Here is a 23,474-nt window from a genome sequence, read left to right as displayed (position 1 = left end):
CCGCTGCTTGCCTCATCAGAAAATCTCTGCCTAAGAGGATTACCTCTAAATCCTGATCATTTTGCCCAGCATTGGGCTTAAACCTGTCTTCTGTCTGTGCTGCTCCTTTATAGCAAACCATCTAGTTAAAGCTTTTGTTGTAAGTTGTTTCAGCATTAATTCAGTTAAACTTAATACTGTGTTGCTGTTTGATACGTTGGGGTGAAGACAGGCGGGTGTTTAGTTGCAGCAACTAAACAGTCATAGCGACTAATCTCCATGCAAAATATACAAGACGCTGCATCCTCAGAGTATAAGTTGCCACTACTTTTAATGTTGGCGATTAGATGCTGCTACTGGATTTTAAAAATTCGGGTGATTGTCTTCGCCCCTACCTATGCGGTGTGTTTCCAAATTTTTTTTTACTCGTGAGCCACACTCAGGTATAAAAAGTGTTGTGGAGCCACACAAACATGGACAAGTTCCTGGGTGTTGACAAATAAGGACTGTGTTGGATGCATGGTATAGACTGCCAGCATTCAGGAGGCTCTAGTGTCTTTCTGCCTCTAAAATTTCTTCTGAAACTGGAGGCTTTGAGGTCGCGGAGAGCGAGATTAAAGGGGGTGGCAAGCAATATGTTGCTCGCAAGCCACAGGTTGGGGATCACTGCTCTGAACATGCTGGTTATTGCAATGTACTTTAAGGACAAGTGCACATGGAGTGTTGGCTCCGCTGCTCCTAGCATGCTCCTAACATGTAGCTACCCAGAGCAGAAGCAGAGATCAGCACAAAAATACCTGCTTTTGCATTTTCAGGCCAATCTTAGCTCTTCCTCTGCTCCGTGCAGCTATACAGAGAGGAAAAAAGAAGCGGATCTGCTTCTCTCAGCCTGGAGAAAAGTGGTCTTTTCCACTGAGTTATTTGTTTATCTGTCATTTTAATTCATTTTAATGCACCAAGTTAGACCTTCAGTTACATAGGTAAGTGCTAAATATGTTTTCCGGTAGCAGACGAGTTAACAGAGAGGTTCTAGCTCTGCAGTCCTAGCTCTGTGACCTTATTAAAATGCCTCTAGTGACTCCATTCTTCATTGTAAAATACCAACGCATTGTGAAAGAAAAGCTTCATCCTGGAGCTTGGCCTCTGTGCAGGCAAACTGAACAGAACCTTTTTATTTATAACATGAAGAAAAACATAACAAAAGATAGTGTTCCAAGTAGAAGGAGGAGGCACCTCACACAAAATCTTTCTCAAGGTTTAGCTTCTACACAGTTTCCCATTTAACTCTAACAGATAGATAGGTACTCAGATCCTTACAGTTTTGTGTTTTGATGTAAATGCCTTAAAGTTGAATAAAGTGGAGGAAGCTGTATAAAGGAAGTTACAGTTTGTTTGCATACATTTAACACTTTAATAGTTAACCTTTCTGAGAATATGTATTTTGCCTGCCAAAGTAAGCCGAGAAAACACCCCATGGATGATGGACCACAAGCCCAGGACTATTTGATGGCAGAAACTAAGCTGTCTTGGGATTGCCAATTGATTACAATGTATCATTTACCTGGCAATTTTTTGCATTGGGTGCATCATTTTCCAAGTGAAACACACTTGCTCATCAAGTTGTGCCCCCAAGCCAGTTGTTGGCCTATAGCTAGTAGTGTAGTGTGGTGTAGTCAGCAAAGATGTTAAAGGGACTCTTTTGCTCGAACTAGTAAACAATACAGGTGCTTAATTTACTATGTGGCCCTAGGCTTAACGTTAAATAGTAAAACAAATGTGAAATGTCCTTTTTAAGGTAGTACCTAGAATTTGTATGGTTACAAACACCACCATGCCTATCCAGGATATACCAGACCCACTGCATATTTGCTACCAGTTTGCTAATCACCACAGGGGCAAACTGCCTTTTTTTCTAAAGGGCAAGGCTGCTGCCTTATCTGGTTCTCATATGTTAGAGGGAGGCCCATCTCCCACATTAACAAGAATCACAGTTACATGAGCAAATATAGGCATACTTTAAATTGTTAAATACTAAATACTTTTTCATTGGACCAAAGCTGGCCATACAAGGAAAGATCTGCTTGCTTGGTGAGGTTGCCAAACCTGCAGATCTTTTCCCCATATGCCCACTTTGAGTCGGTTGGTTTAGATAGAGGCCTTTGGGACAGGGACCGCATCAAGGTGCCGATGGGCTCTTCATCCCAATGGGATTTTTAAACCTGCCCAGTCTTCATTTGGATGATTTTTGGCCAGATATCAGTAGGACAGGTCTGTCTAAGGCCCCCATACATGTACCCAAAAGCTGACAAACTTAATGGCCGGCCACCTTGATGACATTGTGTTGAGAGATTTGGTGTTCTCAGTTATCATATCTATTCGTCTGCAGCTTGACACACTCACAAATTATTAAATGAGGAAAAACATGGGGAACAATGTCCCTATTGTAGTGCATTTGATGTACACCAGATTAACAGACATTACAATTCAGAAAAGCCTACAAAAACATTACTAAATCCCATTTACTGTTAGTTTCACAGATAAAAAACTATATGTAAAAAAGTAGTGGTACATCAAGGTTCTTTTTCAAACAAAACTTAAAGGTCCCCATACACGGTAAGATCCGCTCGCTTGAAGGGGAGCTTGGGGCCAAACGACCGGATTATGTAGGCTCAAAGGGGCAGTCTGTTCGGGGACCGCATCAACGAGCCAATGCGGTCCCCGATCCGACTGGATTTTCTAGACCTCGTTTCGTACGATAATCGGTGCGTGTATGGCATGTCAGCGAGCCGACCGATATCGCAGGAAGCTGCTGAAATCGGTCGGCTCGCTGATCGGCCAAGTTAGAAAATTTTGATCGGGCGCCATAGAAGGCGCCTGACCAAAATTCTCCCTTCAGAGCTGAATCGGCAGAAGGAGGTAGAAATCCTATTGTTTCTACCTCCTTACCTGCCGATTCAGCCCTGAATGGTGTGTGGCGGATCTGACGATGTTTCGTGCGACCGATGGTCGTACGAAACATCGTCGGATCGCCACGTGTATGGCCAGCTTAAGTGTAAATGAAAACACTCCAGGTGCAGTGTGATCAATGAGAAGGCAGAGTAAAGGCTAATCGTTTTTGCTTATCACTTCAACCTCTTATCAATCCACTTCTATGATCCATTGTTCAAAATAATTCTGTAATGTCTCTTCTTTATCTCTTCTTTTAATGATAAAATAAGAAAGTGTCTGGCACACGGGGAGATTAGTCGCCCGCGACAAATCTGCCTTGTCACGGGCGACTAATCTCCCCAAACTACCATCCCACCGGCGAAAATGTAAGTCGCCGGTGGGATGGCACACACTGCGCAGGCTAATCTCCCCGTTTGCCAGAGCCCTAAAGGTGGCCAAACATGCACCAATATTATCATACGAAACAAGTTTTGTATGGTAATTGGTCATCTCGGCAATCAGGCAGGACTGAAAATTTTGATCAGATGCTTTTTAAGGTGCCTGAACATCACAATGGTAATGCTAAATTGTCAGATAGGGGGTTAAGCATTGCTTTTTTTTTTTTTGCCTGCATACTTGACAATCCAGCTCTTAAAGTTAGTAGAGTGGGCAAATGATTTTTCCTACATCCAATGGTCGTGGGAAAATTTCTAATTGTACCGTGTATGGCCACCTTAAATTACAAAAAAAAAGACAAGTTAATTGGGTATAGGGAGTGCTTTGTTTGTGTATGGGGGGATTTGTTTAAAATTATGAAATAACATTCTACTGACTTACATGAAGTGATGCACTGAGATGGCTATACTTATAATGCAATATACTTTTTGCATAAGTTTTCATTTCATTCCTGTTTCTTTCACATATAAAGATCCTTGCTAGATCCCACACACTTACTTTTAATCTATTGTATGCCAGTGAAATTTTATGCTTTGCCTTAATATTTGTTCTGTTTCATTTATGTAAAAATCTCAAGTGGGGAATTAAATACATGTTTAGATGAAGAGTGCCTCTTAATAAATTTAAGCTGCTGTCACACAGGGCTGTTTATAAACCAGAAACAGCATTGTGTGACTGTAGCCTAAGGGCAGTGGCACACCGAGAGATTAGTTGCCTGTGATTACATCTCGGCTACCGCAGGTGACTAACCTCCCCAAAATGCCTTCCCACCAGCAATAAGGCGAACCTCTAGTGAGAAGGCATATGCGGTGCTTTGTTTTGCTGAAGTCGCCCAAAGTTTTCAGTTCCAGTGTGACATCCATAGAGCTCTCAAACAGACTGGGGCCATACAAATTACTTGGAGGGCCACATCTGGCTCACGGGCCTCCAGTTGGACAGTCCTGATCTAGAGCCAACAAAATGCTGTCCCTCATTATAGTAGGGATAGACTTAAGGCCTTGGAACAGGCAATCTTTTAGTGAGACATTCACATTGTTACCAAAGAAGTGACATTAACATTTATTTATAAAGCGCCAACATATTCTGCAGCGCTGTACAATAAGTGGGTTACATACATTGGACATACAGAGTAACATATAAAGCAATCAGTAATCGATACAAGAGGTGAAGAGAGCCCTGCCCAAAAGAGCTTACAATCTACAAAGAGCTTAAAATCTACAAATGACACTTCATATTGTGCTAATCAAGGTCACCACACTTGCACAAGAGGTCACTACTTTCTATGTGTATAGGTGTCCATTGTAAGAATTTATCATGCGCAAGACAAGACTTTTTTTATATTTTATACAATATTGGTGCACAGTTTTGCCCATAAGGTACAATTGTTTTAAAGAAGAAGTAAACATTTTTTTCTATCTTTAAAATTACTCTAAATAACCCCCAGAATAACCTACCTTAGTATCTGCATTCAGTGATTTATAAGTTAAAACCTCCAGCTCCTTTCCTCTTCTTCCTGGTACAGTGTGAAGCCCCACCCCCTCTACTTGTTCAGCTCTCCTCATCTCTCTGACTACAGGGTAGTCGAAGAGGAGAACCTTCTGTGCATGGCTGACAGAGAAGCAGCTTTCTGGGAATGCACAGTGAGTCAGGCAGTCATGAATGGGCACAGAAAAAAATCTGCTGCTGCTGCACACTCACTCCTGCTTCCCTGTGCATTCCCAGAAAGCTTCTTCTCTGTCAGGCATGCACAGAAGGCTCTCCCAGTGGAAGAGATGAGGAGAGCTGAACAGAAGAGGGGGTGGGGCTTCACACAGTACCAGGAAGTAGAGCAAAGGAGCTGGAGATTTCAACTGAAATCAGATCAGACTGAATGTAGGGACTAAGGTATGTTATTCTGGGGTTTTTTTAGAGTAATTTTAAATATCTCAGACCTGGTAAAAAAAAAAAAAAAAAGTGAATTTCAATAACTTTTTAAAATCAAAAATAAATAAATGCTTTAGGAAAAATGGCACAAATATTAGACTTAAAAATTAATTAGCTGCTGGTGAAATGTTGTGAAAATTTTTTAGAAAATATATATTGTTTCCTTTCATGGATGAAAAATTTGGGATGCACCAAATCCAATATTCAGTGCTTCATTAATATAGAACATTCAAGCTTTGGAAACTCGTGAGTTTTAGAGTAAAAATGTGAATTGCGGTAAAAATTCAAACTCGGACACTGATAAGTCAGCTCCTTAAAGTCATGAATTTGAATATGCAATTTAGGGTTTTCATTTTTGTATTCCAAAACTTGTGGATTCAGTGCATTAATGACTACATACAGATGTGTAAGAATGATTTCCATTCTCATAGAATGAAAACAATTATATAATAAGGTTAGGCTGATGCCACACCAGGCGTAGGGCTGAATTTTCGGCAAGCGTTTTTCCGCTTGCCGAAAAAATCAGCCCTACGCCTGGTGTGGCATCAGCCTTACCTAGCAAGCTTTCCCTCTTATAAAGGTGTAGTGTTTCCAAACAACTTAATAATAAAAAACAGCTCTAGATCTTATCTATGTATCATACTACTCAGATTAGAAACATTAGTTTCATTAATGAAATTCACAACTACTACAGGCAACAAAAAATATATGTACGGTATATAAATCCATGCTAAATGCTTAAATTCTCACTCTGAGAAGAGCCTGGACTGGTCCCATGTGACATGCTATTTTGGCAGATTAGTAGAGCCGCGAGGAACCTCACATGCCTTGCAAGCAACCAGTCACATGGATCAAATGCTTCCTTTCCTTTGTCTAGGCAGCATTCTCTTTGGATTCACACCCATAAATTATAGGATAAGCTTAGGTTTGTCAAGAACCTGCTTTCTCATTAGTTAAGATAAATGTACTATAAAACCATCTTCATGCCCTTTGTTGTTAGATGATTTTATGTAAATTTGTTTCTAAATATGTTTGATCAATCCAGCCCAGCCCACAGACCCATGATTTATTTATATTCTGAATTTTGGTATTTCTGTTTGGCTGAAAAAAAAAAATTTCAGCCACATATCACCTTAATGATTGCTGGCTTGCTAATATTCTATAAAAAAAAGTGTCCATGATATCAGAAGTGGGTGACGATACAAGCCAGATGTCTTATCATTGTAATGCATCTTCATTATGAATGAGCCAAATTATTTGCCTGGTTTCGCCACAACAAAATGCCCATGACTCCAATGGCCACAAAAAAAGCTGCCACAAAAATGCCCATTGACTTTAGTGGATCTTTTTTGTGAAAAAGGACAGATTTGCTCATCAATAATCTTCATAATAGAAAAAAATACATAAACTCAACATTGTAGTTAGTTTGTTAAAGGAGAAGGAAAAGTAAAAACTAAGTAAGCTTTATCAGAAAGGTCTATGTAAATACAGCCATAAGCACTCAAAGAAACGCTGCACTGATTTCCCTGTCAAAAGATTAGTTGTGTCTGTTTTCCTCTGCCAGAGACACACAGCTCTTTGCTTTCTGCTCTTTCCTGCTCCCCCCGCCCTCAAGAATGCTAGGAACTCACTCCCCCCCTTAGGAATGTGGATCTGAGCCAATCAGCAGGAAGCTGACTCATAGGGGCGGATTTACTAATCCACGAACGGTCCGAAGGCATCCGAATGCGTTTTTTTCGTAATGATCGGTATTTTGCGATTCTTTCGTAAATTGTTGCGACTTTTTCGTAGCCATTACGACTGGTTCGCAAAATGTCGCGACTTTTTCGTAGCCTTCGCGTCGAGTACGAAAGTTTCGGATTCATTCAAGCTTCAGTATCGTGACTTTCCTTGGGTCAGGTTGGAGCTGCAGAGTGCCATTGAGTCCTATGGGAGGCTTCCAAAATCATGCAAAGTCTGAAAGTTTTGCCCGCAGTTTACGAGCACTCAATACGAAAAAGTCGCGACAAGATACGAGCAAATCGTAACGGCTACGAAAAAGTCGCGACAATTTGCGCAAGTCGTAATGGTTACGAAAAAGTCGCGACAATATACGAAAAGTCGTAACGGCGACAAGAAAATTGCAATAAAAATATGAAAAAGTCGCAAAATGTTCGTTTTCCAATCGGAATTTTTCCCATTCGGATTCGTGGGTTAGTAAATCAGCCCCCTAGTCTCACTAACTGAGTCTGGGTGTCTGTGCAGGAGCGAGGCATTATGGGAACTTTCTTTACACAGCTCAGCGTTTTTTCTTCCTGTTTGGCTTCTGATCACCTGAACAGGTGAAATATGGGGAGACTTAAGGGCACTATTGAGACAAGTGCATTGACAAAAATGACAGAAATAAGCAACAAAAGAAAATAAAGAAATGCCCATTAGTAAAATTACCAAAGAGCGTAAAATAACTTTCCATAAATACTGTATAAAACTATTTACAGTTTCTATCTTCTGTATAAGGAATTAGGGAGTAGAGAAAAACATTACAAACGGCATGTGCTTCAGCCTTTAATAGAAACTGGGTTTTACATAGTCACAAAGTCATGCTAGCTAAAACGAAAATGTTCTCAGTTTCATCATAGATCATGCATCTGTAATATGGCTTTGCTTTTTTTTGTTTATAGAATCTGTAATCTTTTTTAAATATATGTTCAGGTTCTGTTATTTACAGCTTGCGGTCTTTTTCCTTTCATCCTTTTAAAGGGGGAGTGGAGAACCTGAAGCCAGAAAATGCCTTTGAAGGAACTAGCACCAATGTTGGTCAGTGGGTACTGGCATTGTACAGTGGGCTTTTTGCTTATGGAGGATGGTAAGAAGGCAAAATTCAAAAACCAAATAAGCAAGTTTATTAGAAACTCTCTGTAACATTACCTTAATTTTTGTAAAATTGCTAATATCCCTTTATTATTACCCTTTATTTCTAAAGCAACAGCATTTTGCAGCACTTTACGTAGATTATACATCATTTACACAGTCCCTGTTCCAGTGAACCTAAAATCTGAAGTGCTGGTGTGACAGAAAATAGTGAACTTTTAAAACTGATGTGAATATAGGATTATTAAAAAGAGCCAGATATGAAATAACAGCATATAATTAAGTTGCACTGTTGCTTTTTTTGTTCTGTGATATTGATATAACGTACAGCTAATAACCAATTACATTGTTATTATGGCTGGAAACTTATTTCTAAATATATATTTATATACTGTATATAACATAGTAGAGAGGGCACACTCCAAATAAAATGATTACCTGGGTGCTGAATGTAGTTAAACATAACCACCAAAGGAAGTACAGCATTCACAGAATTTATTATTGAAAGATCAACATTTCGGTCTTAATTAAGACCTTTATCAACATATACCAACGACCCACACGTAAATAGCCTAGTGTACATAGTGAGTATTGGTGCCAAAGACATCACTATAGCATCATCACCCTGATATAAGATATGGCAGTACAAAAAGTGTATGAAATATAAACAAAATATTAATAAAAAAAAATATCACCCCATGGAGGTGCACAGTGTTAAAAATGTCCTTAACCACAGACTGTACTTTGTTTTAATAATACTTGTGGTTGGCAGGGCAGATAGACTTAGCAACAGCATATCCAGCCGCGGCAGGAAAGTGTGTTAACAGTATTGTGTACCTTCCCATGAGTATGTTTTGTTATTTTGTTATATATCCTGCTTATATTTTATGCACCTTTTATTAATGTTTCATCAAATCTCCACATGTATCTATGTATGTTCTCTGATACTCATATATATATATATATATATATAACAACTTTTATTTTAGTTTAAGAATAAATGTATGCATTCATCCATCTCAAATTATTTCTTTGTTGAATAAACAGGATGAGTGAGACTAACCAAGCAAAACTAAGGAGTTAATGCAGTACAGTTGAGTACACTAGAGGCATCTTGATTGTCTTCTGTGCAAATGAGGGTTAATGTAACAGGATTGTTTTTGTAAATGCATGTACTGCATCCTCTTGAAATTTGCTTAAAAATACTATTCTTTGCTTTATTTCAGGAATTACTTGAACTTTGTGGTTGAAGAGATGATTGAGCCTTACAAGTAAGATTATTTTCTTTTTTGTACTTCTAATTTACTGTATGTTAAAGACTGGCAGTAAAGTTAATATAAAGTCCTTGTCACAGACCATGCCTTCAGTCAAACACAGATTGCATTAAACCCCATCTGTTCCTGCTAAATTCTTTCAAAGCCAATCTTTCTCCATTTGACCTTTAACCTCTTTAGTGTAAACAAATGTAGAACAAAGGGTCTTTGCTAAATGCTGATCCTGTCTGAGGCACAAGTTCAATTCCCCCACATGATATTAAAGATCCAAATAAGGGTCACATGCAGTGACTTCACAAAATCAAATATGCCTCTAGAGTAGGATTGAAAAATGTTCAGCATTTGTCTTTACACCAGTCTTAAAAGGTGCACACCATTTTACTACCTGCCATGTCATAGAGCAGTAATAACAGTTTTAAATCTTAGCATACACAGTGCTCTTTTTTCGAAGTCGCTCGAAGTATATGCTTTTCCACCAGCAATTTACTTTATTGCCAACATTTAGGAAGACAAATCTCCCCCTACCCAAGTAGCCTTAAGTTAAGGTGGCCATACATAGGCAGATTAAGCTGCCGATTCAGGTTCTTCAGACCGATTAGGCAGCTTTTTCAATGCATGAAGCCCTTCAACAGGCCTACCCAACTCTACAAATAAGCAGCACCTAGTTAGTGCATTTGGTCTATTTTTGCAGGCAAAGTTGCCCTTGATTGTTCAGACACTTAAACATTAGACTGAGATCAAAGTTTTGAATTGGCTTTTGTAGTACATTCACCTAATTCCCCACTGATAAAAATCAGCTCCACCTGTGATGATGCTGCCTCTTCTTTTTGACTGTACTCTCTTAATTTTTTTTCTCTTTTAGGAATCTGCCTCGTGCCATTATTATTTCCATGCCCATTGTAACCCTGGTTTATGTTCTTACTAACCTGGCATATTTCACTACTCTGTCTACCGAGCAGATGTTGAATTCAGAAGCTGTGGCTGTTGTAAGTGTTTCTCCTTGTACCCAAAACTAGTCTTTTTTTTTTTTTTTTTTACTAATGTTTATGCTGGAAATAGCCATGGTATGGTAATGTAATTAAAGGTGCAAAATTTGCTACATTAACTTTGCTAATAACCCATGGCAGTCAATCATCAGGTAGCGCTGACTGGTCAGCTGTTTAAAAGAAAATATCTAATTGGTTGCTAAAAGTTACTTTAATTGTGCAAATGTAATACTGTTTATTAAATTAATCTTTATGTTTTTTATATTGTGATTAACTCCACACGCACACAGCGTAAGATTACTTATTTTTTACCTGTATATCTTAGTTTCTTATCTCCAATGGGGCAGCCTTGAGCAGAAACTGATGTACATGATGTATAGTTTCTGTAAAGTATTAAAGAATATGTCAGCCCGATGTAAATCAGGGATAATATTTTTTTTTGTGATATTTATCAAGTAAATGTAAATGCCAGTCTGCTGTTTGTACACAATATTAAGCAAACAAAGATACTTACATTCCTGCATCAACCAACATGTGTTTTGTTTTCTAGGATTTTGGGAATTACCATCTCGGGGTCATGGCCTGGATTATACCAGTATTTGTGGGATTGTCATGCTTTGGCTCGGTTAACGGCTCCCTGTTTACTTCCTCCAGGTAAATATCCTTCTTTTAAAGATTTTTTGAAACTAGTATAGAGCAAGAATAACAGATTATTATTTAAAATTAGAATTATTTGCTTAAAATGGACTCTATTGAAGATGGCCTTCCTGTAATTTGGAGCTTTCTGGATAACAGATCTCATACCTGTACATGGATTCGGTGATTTTGGGTGGACCAACATGTAACGGACAATATTTTATAGTTCATGCCAAAAATGATCTCTCTTAAGATGAAACATTCTGCATTTTAAAATATTCATTTGTAGTATGTGTGCTCTGTACACTCACCTAGCTTCCATCAATACTAATGGCCATTGTGATGAACTTTTGGGCTTATGGCCCACAGGGAGATTAGTCGCCCATGGTTACTCTATACTACCATGGGCAACTAATGTTCTTGAGATGCCTTTCCACCAGCAATAATGTGAATCGCCAGTGGAAAGGCATAGGCGCAGCTTTGTTTTCAAAAGTCTTGCAAAGTTTCCTCCTGCAGGCAACTTTGTGTGACTTTGGAAAAGCAAAGCGAGGCGCATGCTAATTAAAAATTTTAAAAAACAAGTATTGTTTTGCCACCAATGTGCAAAGGCTTTATAGCAAGCAAGCCTAAGGGCAAGGGCACACACAGTGTTGCCTTCTGTAGCTCCATGCAATTACAAGTACAGCTAGTGTGAGTGCAGCTACATGGAGCAGAGATGGGCCCGAAAAATGCCTGCCAGTCTCCACTCTGTATAGCTGCAGAGCCAACACTCTGTGTGCCCTCGCCATTAACCTTTGAATGTTGGTGCTTTTTATCTGCTACACCACATGTTGCCACATAAACGGTAGATGAAAGATCCAGCCAGTATGCAGAATTGTTGGAATGCCAAAAATGCATAGAGTTAACAGTTGTTCTATAAAGCTTACTGGTGCATGCTTGGTAGGGACTAAATCTACTGCTACTAAGGAATGCCTAACGTAGTTTAGGTATAATTTAGGTTTAAGGCTCATGCCACAGGGGGCAGATTCTCAGCCTGTGGATAAACAGAGGCCGAGAATCCACCCCTAGGCTTGTAGTGCTTTATCACCAGGTGCAGGTACGACAGTAAGGTTTTTGAAGCATTGGGGATGATTCTTGGCCTGCGTTTAGCTGCAGGCTGAGAATCCGCCATGTGTGGCATTAGCCTAAGAAATAAACAGTAATCAAAAAATAACATTATTTCTCTTATATTATGTGGAAACATAACCAATATACTTGCTTTATTACAAAATTTTGGGAGGTGAATAATAAAATAAATAACTATAAACTAATTTTCCATCTTATTTCAGACTTTTCTTTGTGGGAGCCAGAGAAGGGCATCTTCCTTCCCTACTAGCCATGATCCACCCAAGGCTTCTGACACCAATGCCTTCACTAATATTCACTGTGAGTTACTGTGAGCAGCTAATACTGTAATATACATTGGGGCAGGCTGCAGTACCTCTCCAGGTGTATTTTACCTCTACTTCTTTTAAAAAAAAAAAAAGTTCACCAGTGTTGCTACTGCAGTGGTCAGTGTGGAATTGCGCATTGGTAGACAAAATCGCCAGACTTCTTTGAAATTGCACTTGCTAATTATCGTCACTGATTCTCAGACACTTAAGGGTTCTTCAGGAAAATATGCAATTTCCTACAGTGAAGCAAGACATTCATTTAAAAACTGTAGTTACAGTTTTAGGAAGTATGTGGAATGGTCATCATCTGTAATCATTGGTGCCTTTCCATTTCAAATCCCCCCTTTGTCACTGAGCTCCGGACTGCAGTTCCTATTGATTTCCTGATGGACCCTGGTCTGTGGGGTGGGATAGGGTTAATTTAAGGACCACCTTTGACACTTTTATTAACCATTCTCTTCCTAAAGGCCAGCTTAAAGAAATACTGACACCTAAAATTAAACTGTTTTAAATATATTACAAAATCACTTTGCCATAAAAGTACTTCCTGATGCTTTTATATTTACTATTTGATCCCCTCTATGTGGGGCTGCCATATTTGTGCAGCAGATTACAATTAGAAGCTATAATTGACTGGTTGAGATGGGACAGCCAGGTTGGCAAAACAGTCAAGTTTAGGAACTTCAAGGAACAATTACTTACAAAAGCAGCCCTATCAGTGAAAAATGATTGACATGACCTATAGGTAACTTTTAATGAACATTCTTATTTTTTTGTGTCAGTATCAATTTAAACAAATGCTGGGAAGGGTTACTAATAAGAAAACTATAGGCAACTTTCTGTTATGTCGCACTGTATCAAGCTTCTGGTCCATAGTAGCATAAAGAAGCCATTGTGCATTTTGACTTGGTGGCCCTTGGCAGGACTGACATTGCAAGGACTTTACAGCCATCATTCCCAATTGATCAGGAAGGATATTTGTTCCATTTAAAATGTTTAGTTTCCTAGATAACCTGGCGCCCTTTCTATAAATCATAAATAATTCTAATAAAACCTCAGCATGTTGTGCACATAACAAATATAGTTAGATAAGTTGATCTGTGAAAATGTGTGTAGCGATTTTACTGACCTTTAATATCCAGTCGTTTACTCATGCTTTCTTTGTTTCTGCTTTTTTCCTCATTTGCCCTGCAGTGCGCCATGACACTCCTCTATGCTTTCTCTGATGACATATTCTCTGTAATCAACTTCTTCAGCTTCTTTAACTGGCTTTGTGTAGCCCTGGCTATAATAGGTTTGATGTGGCTCCGTTACAAGAAACCTGAACTAGAGAGGCCTATCAAGGTAAGAATTTGAAAGCAACCTATTAGACATTATAGAAAAGATATATACCCGATTCTTAACATGATGTCATTCAGTTGTCCATTTGTAGATTTTCTTCATAAAATGCACCAGCCACAGGTACTTTATACTGGGTGTCACACTGACAACATTTTTCCAGGCTACCTCTTATCTTCTGGCTGCCCTGGGCAAGTGCATGTACAACACAGAATATTATCTCAAATATCTTCTCTTAGCATGTGCATTTCTAGACTAAAAAAAAATATGATGGCACAGTTGTCAGCATCAAGTTCCCCCTGGGCTAGTATTTTTTGTCCATTAACCTGTAATTAACCCGAACCCAAAAACTGGTTAAAGTATATATAAATGAATAATTAGACTCTAAAGAAAAAGGTGGAAAGAAAAAGGTGATGATGTACTTTAAATGGAATATTAATTTAAGATAAATATTAAATATTTATATTCCCTTCTTATATGTGAGTTTTATAGTTTTAGGTCCTTCTCAGTGAAGTCAGTCTCGGACTTGGTATCTCAGGATGTCGCTTTTGATGTCCTGAAATAATATAGGTGGGGCTGAATTCTGTTAGTGGTTTAGAAGCATGAGCATCCCAACTCCTTTTCCTTATAGCTTATTGTTTCATGGCTTCCTCTTGAAGCGAACCTGCTGGGAAAATGTGTGGTTCACACACAGCATGATTCTCCAGTGCCTGCAGAGAGGATATCCAGGAGACAACTCAGAAGCGGGAATAGCGTCACTGGGCTTCGTACACAGTGTGAGGGCCTAGTTAGCATACATGTTTAGAACTAATATAAAAAGTAACAGAAACAAATAGTAAGTATTTGCTGCCAATTCTTTTACAGGTTGCAAACCTTTTGGGCAGTATATTAAAGGAAAACTACACCCCCAAACAGTGTAGGTCTCTATAAAAATATATTGCATAAACAAGCTCATATATAAAACCCTGCTTCATCTGAATAAATCATTTTCATAAAAATATACTTTTTTAGTAGCATGTGCTATTAGGTAATCCTAAATAGAAAATTGCACTTTTAAGGGCCATCTCCTGGCATCATAGGATTAACAGTGCACACAAACAAGCCAAGGCACACATACATGCTAGGCCACATCAATAAATAGTGGATCAAGGGAAATAATGTAAAAGGGCAGTCTTTACTGATATATACATTCCAGTTTGGTTAGATTCTGTAAAAGGTTACTTAACATGATATAAACTGTTGGTTAAGTATTTATTTAGTATTCATTCAGTTGCATGACAACTTAATGTCACAGGTTGTTTAAGAGCCAACCAGAAACCATGCTGTACTGGATCTAATGATTTTTAACAACCCAGGACATATAGCAAATGTGGTTGAACCCCCTAGGTAATAGTGACCATAATGTTATCTTATTTAATGTTTGGAGAAAAAAACAAATCTACACTGGCGCAACAAAGACCCTGAATTTCATAAAAGTTACATTTTAACTCCTTAACTATTCTGTCCTTCAGAGCATAGATTGGGGCATTATGTTTTCTTCTAAAACACAGAACATAAATTATTGTAATTTAAAATTAGATTAAATCATTAGTGTGCTCAGTTTATTCCCTTAAGGCTAATGCCCCACGGAGAGATTACTAATCTTTCAGAAATGCCTTTCCACTGGCAATAAAGTGAATCACTGGTGGAAAGGCATACGTGTTGCTTAGTTTTCCGAAGTAGCGCAAAGTTTCCTCCTTCAGGCAACTTCATGTGACTTCAGAAATGGAAGCATCCGCGGTAACAGAGATTTATCACAGGCGACTAATCTCCCCTTCGGACATTGCCTTTAAGAAAGAAATGTAGAAGCGTTATGAACCACCCTTAATTCAGCTTAATTCAGAAGTTAAAAAGTTAATAGGAAAGAATAGCAATGCACTGAGGCAAAGGCTAAAGGGTGCCTTACGCAGACAGATTTCAGCTGTCGATTCAATAAATGTAAGGTCATGCACCTATGATGTAAAAATATGCAAGCCACTTATACCCTAATGGGACTGCATTTGGCAAATCCATAATGGAGAAGGACCTTGGAGTCCTTGTAGATCAGGAATCCCCAGTGCTGGGGAGCAACACAAGCATGGAAATAGTTCCTGAGGGTGCAAATAAGAGCTATAATTGGCTTTTTGGTAGCCCCTATGTGGACTGGCAGCCTACAGAAGGCTCTGTTTGGCAATACACAGGGTTTTATGCAATCAACACTTGCCTCCAAGCCAGAAATTCAAAAAATGAGCACCTACTTTAAGGCCACTGGGAGCAACATCCAAGGGTTGGTGAGCAAAATGTTGCTCATGAACCACTGGTTGGGGATCACTGTTGTAGATAATAAACTTGGCTGTCGCAAGCAATGCCAGGCAGCAGCTGCAAGGGAAAACAAGGATTTGAGCTGTATTAAAAGGGGCATAGATCCACGGGAATCGAGCACTGATCTAGAATATGCCATGCAGTTTTGGTCCCCAGTGTTGAATTAGAGAGGGTCCAGAGAAGAGCAACAAAGCTGGTAAGAGTCATGAAAAGTCTCCGTTATGAAGAAAGACTGGCCAAGCTGGGGTTGTTTATGCTAGAGAAGAGGTGCTTAAGGAGTGATATAATAACTATATATAAATAAATAAGGGGATCATATAATAATCTCTCTAGTGGTTGATTTACCAGTAGGTCCTTCCAGCAGATATGAGGGCACCCATTCCGATTAGACGAAAGGTGGCTCCATTTTTACAGCGAGAGCTGTGAAGTTGTGGAATTCTCTCCCTGAATCAGTTGTACTTAATTATACATTAGATAGCTTCAAGAAGGGATTGGATGGATATTGTGAGGAAATACAGGGTTATTGAACATAGCTCTTAGTACAAGTTGATCCAGGGACTGGTCTAATTGCCTTCTTGGAGTCAAAAAGGAATTTTTCCCCATCTGTGGCAAATTAGAGAGGCTTCAGGTGGGGGTTTATTTGCCTTCCTCCAGATAAACTAGCAGTTAGGCAGGTTATATAAAAACATAAAAGGTTCAACTTGACAGACATGTCTTTTTTCAACCATAACTAAGCAGAACATATTGTATGCATGCCAAGCAAACCTTTCTTTGTAGGTGCACTGTGACAGCCTTCCAGTATGCTGAAGAATAGGAACAATGACCTATTGCCTTACAGATATTATTAAATGTACGCATTTTTACGAGAATTTCACTTTTTTTCCATTTTTTTCTCAATTAGGTAAACATTTTGCTGCCTATTTTTTTCATCCTTGCCTGCTTTTTCCTCATCGTTGTGTCATTCTACATGACACCTGTTGAGTGTGGAATTGGATTTATCATTATTTTGTCTGGTGTTCCTGTTTACTTCTTTGGAGTCTGGTGGCAGAATAAACCCGAATGGCTCCTGCATGGCATCTGTAAGTATCAGATATACTATCTGTGGAGTATATTGTTCAGTCTTTACAAAGCTATTTTATTAGGTTGCATTTGGGATTATGATACAAAATACAAATAATTATATTGTAGGCTTCATACAGCAAATGATTATATTCAATACATGTTCTTACACGGGACTTCTGTCTTGCAATTAGAATAAATTGTAAAAAAAATTTTTGTTGCTTTTCCATATAGATTCTAGTACTGCGCTTCTTCAGAAAGTCATGGAGGCTGTCCCTCAGGAGTCTTAATTCCAATATAGTTCATGCTCTCTCTAAACGCACAGAAAAAAAACTATTTTTCAAAGGAGTTAATAAAGGTAGTAGTAAAATACTCCTTCCAGCCACCACAAACATCTGTGGAAACAGATTCCTAATACCACCAGCCACATGGACCACAACAGGAGGATCTTAGTATGAAGGCAAGCTTTATTCCCTGCTAACTGGGAAATAATGGGTTACAGGTGCACTCTGTGAGGTATATGCCACATCTACAAGAATTCTTCTGCAACGTCAAAAAGACTGTTGTTCAACAACACCACTGTATAAGCTGTAAGCTGCTCATTGATCTACATTTGCTAGAACTCTTATCTTTCTGAAATAGACTCCATATTAGAACTATTAACCTCAGTATCATAGACCAGAAGAGTGCTTGGCTTAGACAGATGAGAGATTCCCAAGTTTTAAGTTCTTCATCTCAACTGTTCTTGAAAAACAAAATTTTGAAACACTCCATAAAGGCACAAAGGTTCACTGCTGTCAGAAGAAACCTGTGGTATATTGACCAAATCACCTACATTGTGCACAGGATCCACTGAAGGACAAAAACAATAACCACATATTATTTCCACACTATGAGTATTGGAAAGACTGCTTTTTGGTATTTGTAGAAGTGAAACCATGTACCCTGAACTATTCTTTTAACTGCTGTCTTGTTTAAAAAATGGTAAAATGTATAAGGTATACTAACCATATTTTAATACACTAAATGTTGCCTTAACTTGTCCCAAACATCTAACTCAGCTGCTGTGGACATTTTCAACTCAGTAGCTAATGAAGAGAAGCAATGCAATTACACTGAAATACGTTTCTGTTTGTCCTACGCACAATGAGTGGAATCCCAACTCTTGGCAATTCAGTGCCATATGCAAAACATTGTTTCATTGGTATTAAGGCACACTAGTGCATCCCCGCTGAACTGCTAAAGATTGATAATCCCTATGTTGCTGGTGTCATGTTGTCTTTTGGATGCAGAACCAACATTAGAGTTTTTTTTATACAGGTATGAAACAGAAGTTAAAATATATATATTGCAGTACATGTGTAGATTTAATGCTCTTGCTGTTAGATATTTTACTTACTAATTTAATTAATTTTATATCTCAGTGAATAGAGTTTTCTTTATTTATTCCTTTGTACGTATGTTGTTAGTCTTAAAAAATCTTTAACATTTGTTTTGAATTTGAAATGCAGAGTCTGATCCTTATAGTAGCAAAATGCTACAAGCAAGTTAAGGGAGTCCTTCTTAGAATGCTATGTTAGCAAGTATCTGGTTATTAAACTTATCCACTGGTAATCACATTAATAATTATTATCAATTTAGTTAAAGTATGCAGTATTAGATATGTTCTTTGACTGAGATTAATGGGATACGGTTAACACTGGTATTATTTAGTACATGTTTAAAAAGAAATAGGGTTTCATTTACAAACCAAGGTGCTTAATTGCATCAGTGCAGACTCCAAGAGCAACCAATCAGAAATGTTTTGATCATCCTATTGCAATGTAATAAATAAAAGCAAAGAAATGATTAGTTACTATAAGAAACAGCTGGTGCAATTTAGAACCCAAGTTAAAAAATAAGGCCCAGAGTCTTTTATATGCAGCATCTTGCTGAAAGCAAGAATCAGGCAATAAGGGCCTTGCAGGCTGCTTCAGTAGGCAACAGAAGCTACCAAGTTATTTCTTGCTGCTCCAGGAAGCAACAATACTTACAGGATGAAATAAGAAGTCCCTTTATGCCCTTGACCAAATGACCGAGTAGGAGATGCAGTAATGCAATTGCTGGAAACTTTCATACCATGTAACGTTACTCATGCTTATGGACCCACACATGGTTTTCAGGTGTCACTGTAAAGTGATCATTGAGTTAAATGTGGTCACAAAAATGATTAACCCAAATGATCTATTATTTAGCCATTATTCCTATTTTGTTAGTATTTACTTGAAGTGGATATCTTGTTTGGATACATTCATTTACCTAATTAAGCCTTGTGTTAAATATTTGGCTTTTATACATTTAAATGTTTTCTTGCATTTTACAAACATACATGCTAAATTCAATTTGCTAGTGCAACAAATCAGCAAGACTCGATTGCTAGTCGACAAATGCCTTTGGGCAAGTTCGCTCTATGTTAAAGGGGCAGTGCACCCTTTAAATTAATTTCTAGTATAGTATCAATGTTCTGAGAAAATTTTCAGTGACTTCATTTTTCACTGTTCAGTAGCTCTCCAGTTTGTTTGCTAGGGTCAGGTTTACCCTAACAACTAGGCAGTGGTTTGAATGAGAGACTGGAAGATAAATATAAAAGGCACTAAATAGAAAGATAAGTAAGAATAACACAAAAAATAGCATTACAGAGCCATACTACATGCTAAAAGTTAACTTAAATGCAAACTATACTCAAGTAATGCTAACGTGATTTAATTTTCATGCATTCCATTACTATCCAATACAGATGTCAATATATCTGGGTCTGATCTGTGGGTCAGTGGGCAGACATTAGTACAGAAAAAATAGACTTAGGTGCCTATTTATTATGCTGTGTACAATGAAACTGTAAATAGTTCTGTAAAATAAATGGAGAAGTTCACCGTCCGAACGCCAGATTTTACACTGTTATTTTATTTTTATTTTAAGTTCTGGAGGAAGAAAAAATGCGAAAGAAATTACGCGGTGAAGCCTTTCAATGTGTGGAGAATTTTGTTGCCGTCTTTTACACAGTCTTTTTACACAGCATAATAAGTCTGTCCCTTAATGTATAGTAACTTGGTGTAGTCCACCAACACATTGGGACTCAAGGTTAAGTAATGGGGTTTAGGGGGTTAGAAGTAAGTTAAAAATCAGTTTTTCTGTAACTAGTTGTCCGTATTGGCTAATGTTTGCACACTGGTTCTTATTTGTCATATTTAGCTGTATTTTTGTTTTAAATCATTACCTATTTGTATTACTACAAATGAATAGGAGCCACCGTATTGCTTACTTTAACACACTTCTATAAAACCGCAAACTAGTGATGATAAATAGGTAGAACTGTTTTTGTGACTGTAACGCCGAGTGCCAAAGGACATAAGCAGTGTAATGACTCCCAACAATATGTACACATTTCAACTTACTAGTTTTTTATTTATGTTATGGCTGGAGGGGTGCCATAAGGAGGGGTCACATTAACCCCTGCTGCAGAAAATGAAGAGGCTGCCACAAAGTTTCTGAAGATAATGTCAGGCAGCCATAAATATAGATGTATTCTGAATGGTTTTAACAGGAATTTTTAAAGGTTCTAGTTTCCTTTGTTTCAGTTTATATCTAGCATGTACTGTTTTTGCTTTTTTTTGTTCATGTAAATTGAAATGTTTTAAAGCCAGCTAAACAGAAGACATTGGCATTTTTAAATCTCAGTTGTACCTCGTAAAAGTCAAAAAGTGCAACTTATCACAAATCCATAAATCTGGAAAGGCCTGGCATAAAAAAGAAGTTATAAGCCTTATGTTTCTCATGTTATCTGACCAATATTATTTGAAAGAGGATCAAAAATGTTTAGGGAATAAAACTTGGTTGGATCATCACCTGCTAATGCAATTCTATGGGAATTTCATGGTCCCGTGCAAACCATCTGCTAATAGCAGGGAGAGTCTGAGCATGTGACCTGATCTGACAGCTAAACAGCTTTCCCATCCATGTTGTGGTACCCAATTTGCATGCAACTCGGTTTCTATCAACTGATCAGATACAGATTCCTTTTAGAATACATATGTTTTTTATTTTTTTTTAATCAGGCCAAGTTGTACTAAATGCAGTCACATAGTGCTATAGACTGTGGTATGAACATTTTGTGATTTTGTGTTAAACTGATATACTCAAAGGTTAAATGGCCTTACAGCTACACCATTTTTATTCTTTTTAAAAGTTTGCGTTGTAGGGTCACATGTCAAAACAATACAATTTGTAAAATTTTTTTTTTTTTTTTTTGAGATGTAAAACTTCCAGCTGAATATTTAGAATCTGTAAATATTTGTGATGTAAAATATTACTTCAGAAATACCTGGACAAAAAGGTTACCCCAGTTATATTTTGATGTTGTATTTGCCACCACCTACCAAGACGTATTGACATTTTTGTTAAGAGACTTCTGCAGTATTCTGACTGTACATGTGGTGTTGTCTGATTTTTATTTCTATGTAGTTCATCCTTTTTCCTAAATAAAGCTGCCCACTGAAATAACACTTGGTTTGTAATGATTTCTTTTCTACAAAAAATTACAGGGAAAGTAGTGAAGCTCAGTGGACTCAGGAGCAGAGCTTGTGTGTATTTGTGGCTTTAAAGGGAACCTGTCACCTAGACATAAAGATCTGTATAAAAGTCCTTTTCAAATGAAATATGAAACCCAAATTCTTTTTTTATTAAAACATCTATACCTGTAAACTCATTTAAAAATTTCAGTTGTCAATTATATATTGCTTTCCCCATCTCTATGCCTCAGGCATAGTATTTACCTTTATTTCTGCACTTCCTTGATGTCACTGCCCTATTCACATTCACTCTATCTCCTCTTTGTCTATAATTGTGTAGCCAGTGCATAGTCATGGGCATCGGGTCCCCCATTCTGGTGCATTAACAAGATTTTGGGATGATGCAAACCTTGCCTTGATAGCAAACATGATACCTGCCTGTAGGTAAAGGAAAAAAGATTGTAAAAATGTAAATAGTGTAAGTAACGTTTATTTCACCTGGGTAACATGATAGTATTTGGAACTAGAAAGGGAAATTTGAGAACAAACTTCATGTCGGGTTGAAAAACGTGAAGTCACTAAATGATCTGTTGTTGGCTCCACCCACTTTTTCTAACCTTGGGCCACAGTTATATAGTAAAAACCACTGTGCAAAGTTTGGGGACCCTGGTTTTAATAGTGTCTGAATCGCAGAAATTTAAATTTCCTCACTGAGAGTCAACAAGTGTTATCTGATTGGCGGTTGGTGGCTCCACCCCCTTTTTCTAACCTGGAACTGCAGTTACCCAGTGACTAACTTAGCAAAGTTTAGGGACCCTAGGATTAATAGTTAAAGAACAGCAACAGTTTAAATTTAAACCAATATAAGTCAATAGGTAAATTGTGATTGGTGGTTGGTGGGTGTGCCCACTTTTCTAACCTTGAGTCAAAGTCACCCAGTGACAAACAATGGGCACCCTGGCATAAATAGTGCGAGAATGAGAGCATTCTAAATTTAAACCAATAAAATTCAATGGATGAAATCTGATTGGCTGTTAGTAGCCCAACCCACTTTTCCTATTTTTGAACTGCAGTCCCCCAGTGACCAACTTTGCAAAGTTTGGGGACTTTATGGGGCATAAAAATTGTGAGACTGACAGCATTTTACACTTCACCATTGAAAGTAAATGTGATTTGGCTGTTGGTGGGCCCCGTCCGCTTTTTTCTAACTTTGAAAGGCAAATACCCAGTGACTAACTCTGGAAAGTTTAACAACCCTGGAATTAATACTTAACTAATGGCATCAGTTTAATTATAAACCAATGAAATTTAATGGGTGTAAATGGATTGGCTGTTGGTGGCTTCGCCCATTTACATAGTACATAGTAAGTTGGGTTGAAAAAAGACATACGTCCATCCCGTTCAACCATAATGCCTATATATAACCTGCCTAACTACTAGTTGATCCAGAGGAAGGCAAAAACCCCCATCTGAAGCCTCTCTAATTTGCCGCAGAGGGGAAAAAATTCCTTCCTGACTCCAAGATGGCAATCGGACCAGTCCCTGGATCAACTAGTACTAAGAGCTATCTCCCATAACCCTGTATTCCCTCACTTGCTAAGATGCCATCCAGCCCCTTCTTAAAGCTATATAATGTATCAGCCAGCACGACTGATTCGGGGAGGGAATTCCACAACTTCACAGCTCTCACTGTAAAAAATCCTTTCCGAATATTTAAACGGAACC

At 38.1% G+C, this 23,474-nt stretch overlaps 1 protein-coding gene across 2 annotated transcripts in view; it reads left to right on the top strand.

The window, feature by feature from the left end:
* Positions 1 to 21,743, top strand: part of slc7a5 (solute carrier family 7 member 5) — a 30,559-nt gene extending 8,816 nt beyond the window's left edge. For both annotated transcript variants that reach the window (XM_031899725.1, NM_001141993.1), the window contains 8 exon segments: positions 8,026 to 8,131; positions 9,363 to 9,407; positions 10,273 to 10,396; positions 10,947 to 11,050; positions 12,361 to 12,457; positions 13,660 to 13,809; positions 17,045 to 17,222; positions 17,437 to 21,743. In XM_031899725.1, the coding sequence (XP_031755585.1) occupies positions 8,026 to 8,131; positions 9,363 to 9,407; positions 10,273 to 10,396; positions 10,947 to 11,050; positions 12,361 to 12,457; positions 13,660 to 13,809; positions 17,045 to 17,222; positions 17,437 to 17,492 (860 nt within the window). In that variant the 3' untranslated portion in view covers positions 17,493 to 21,743.
* The last annotated feature ends 1,731 nt before the right edge of the window (positions 21,744 to 23,474 follow it).

Source organism: Xenopus tropicalis, chromosome 4 (genome assembly GCF_000004195.4).
Source record: "Xenopus tropicalis strain Nigerian chromosome 4, UCB_Xtro_10.0, whole genome shotgun sequence".
In the NCBI taxonomy this organism is placed as follows: Eukaryota; Metazoa; Chordata; class Amphibia; order Anura; family Pipidae; genus Xenopus; species Xenopus tropicalis.
The sequence above is the reverse complement of the archived record's forward strand: the minus strand, read 5'-3'. Positions and strand labels throughout refer to the sequence as shown.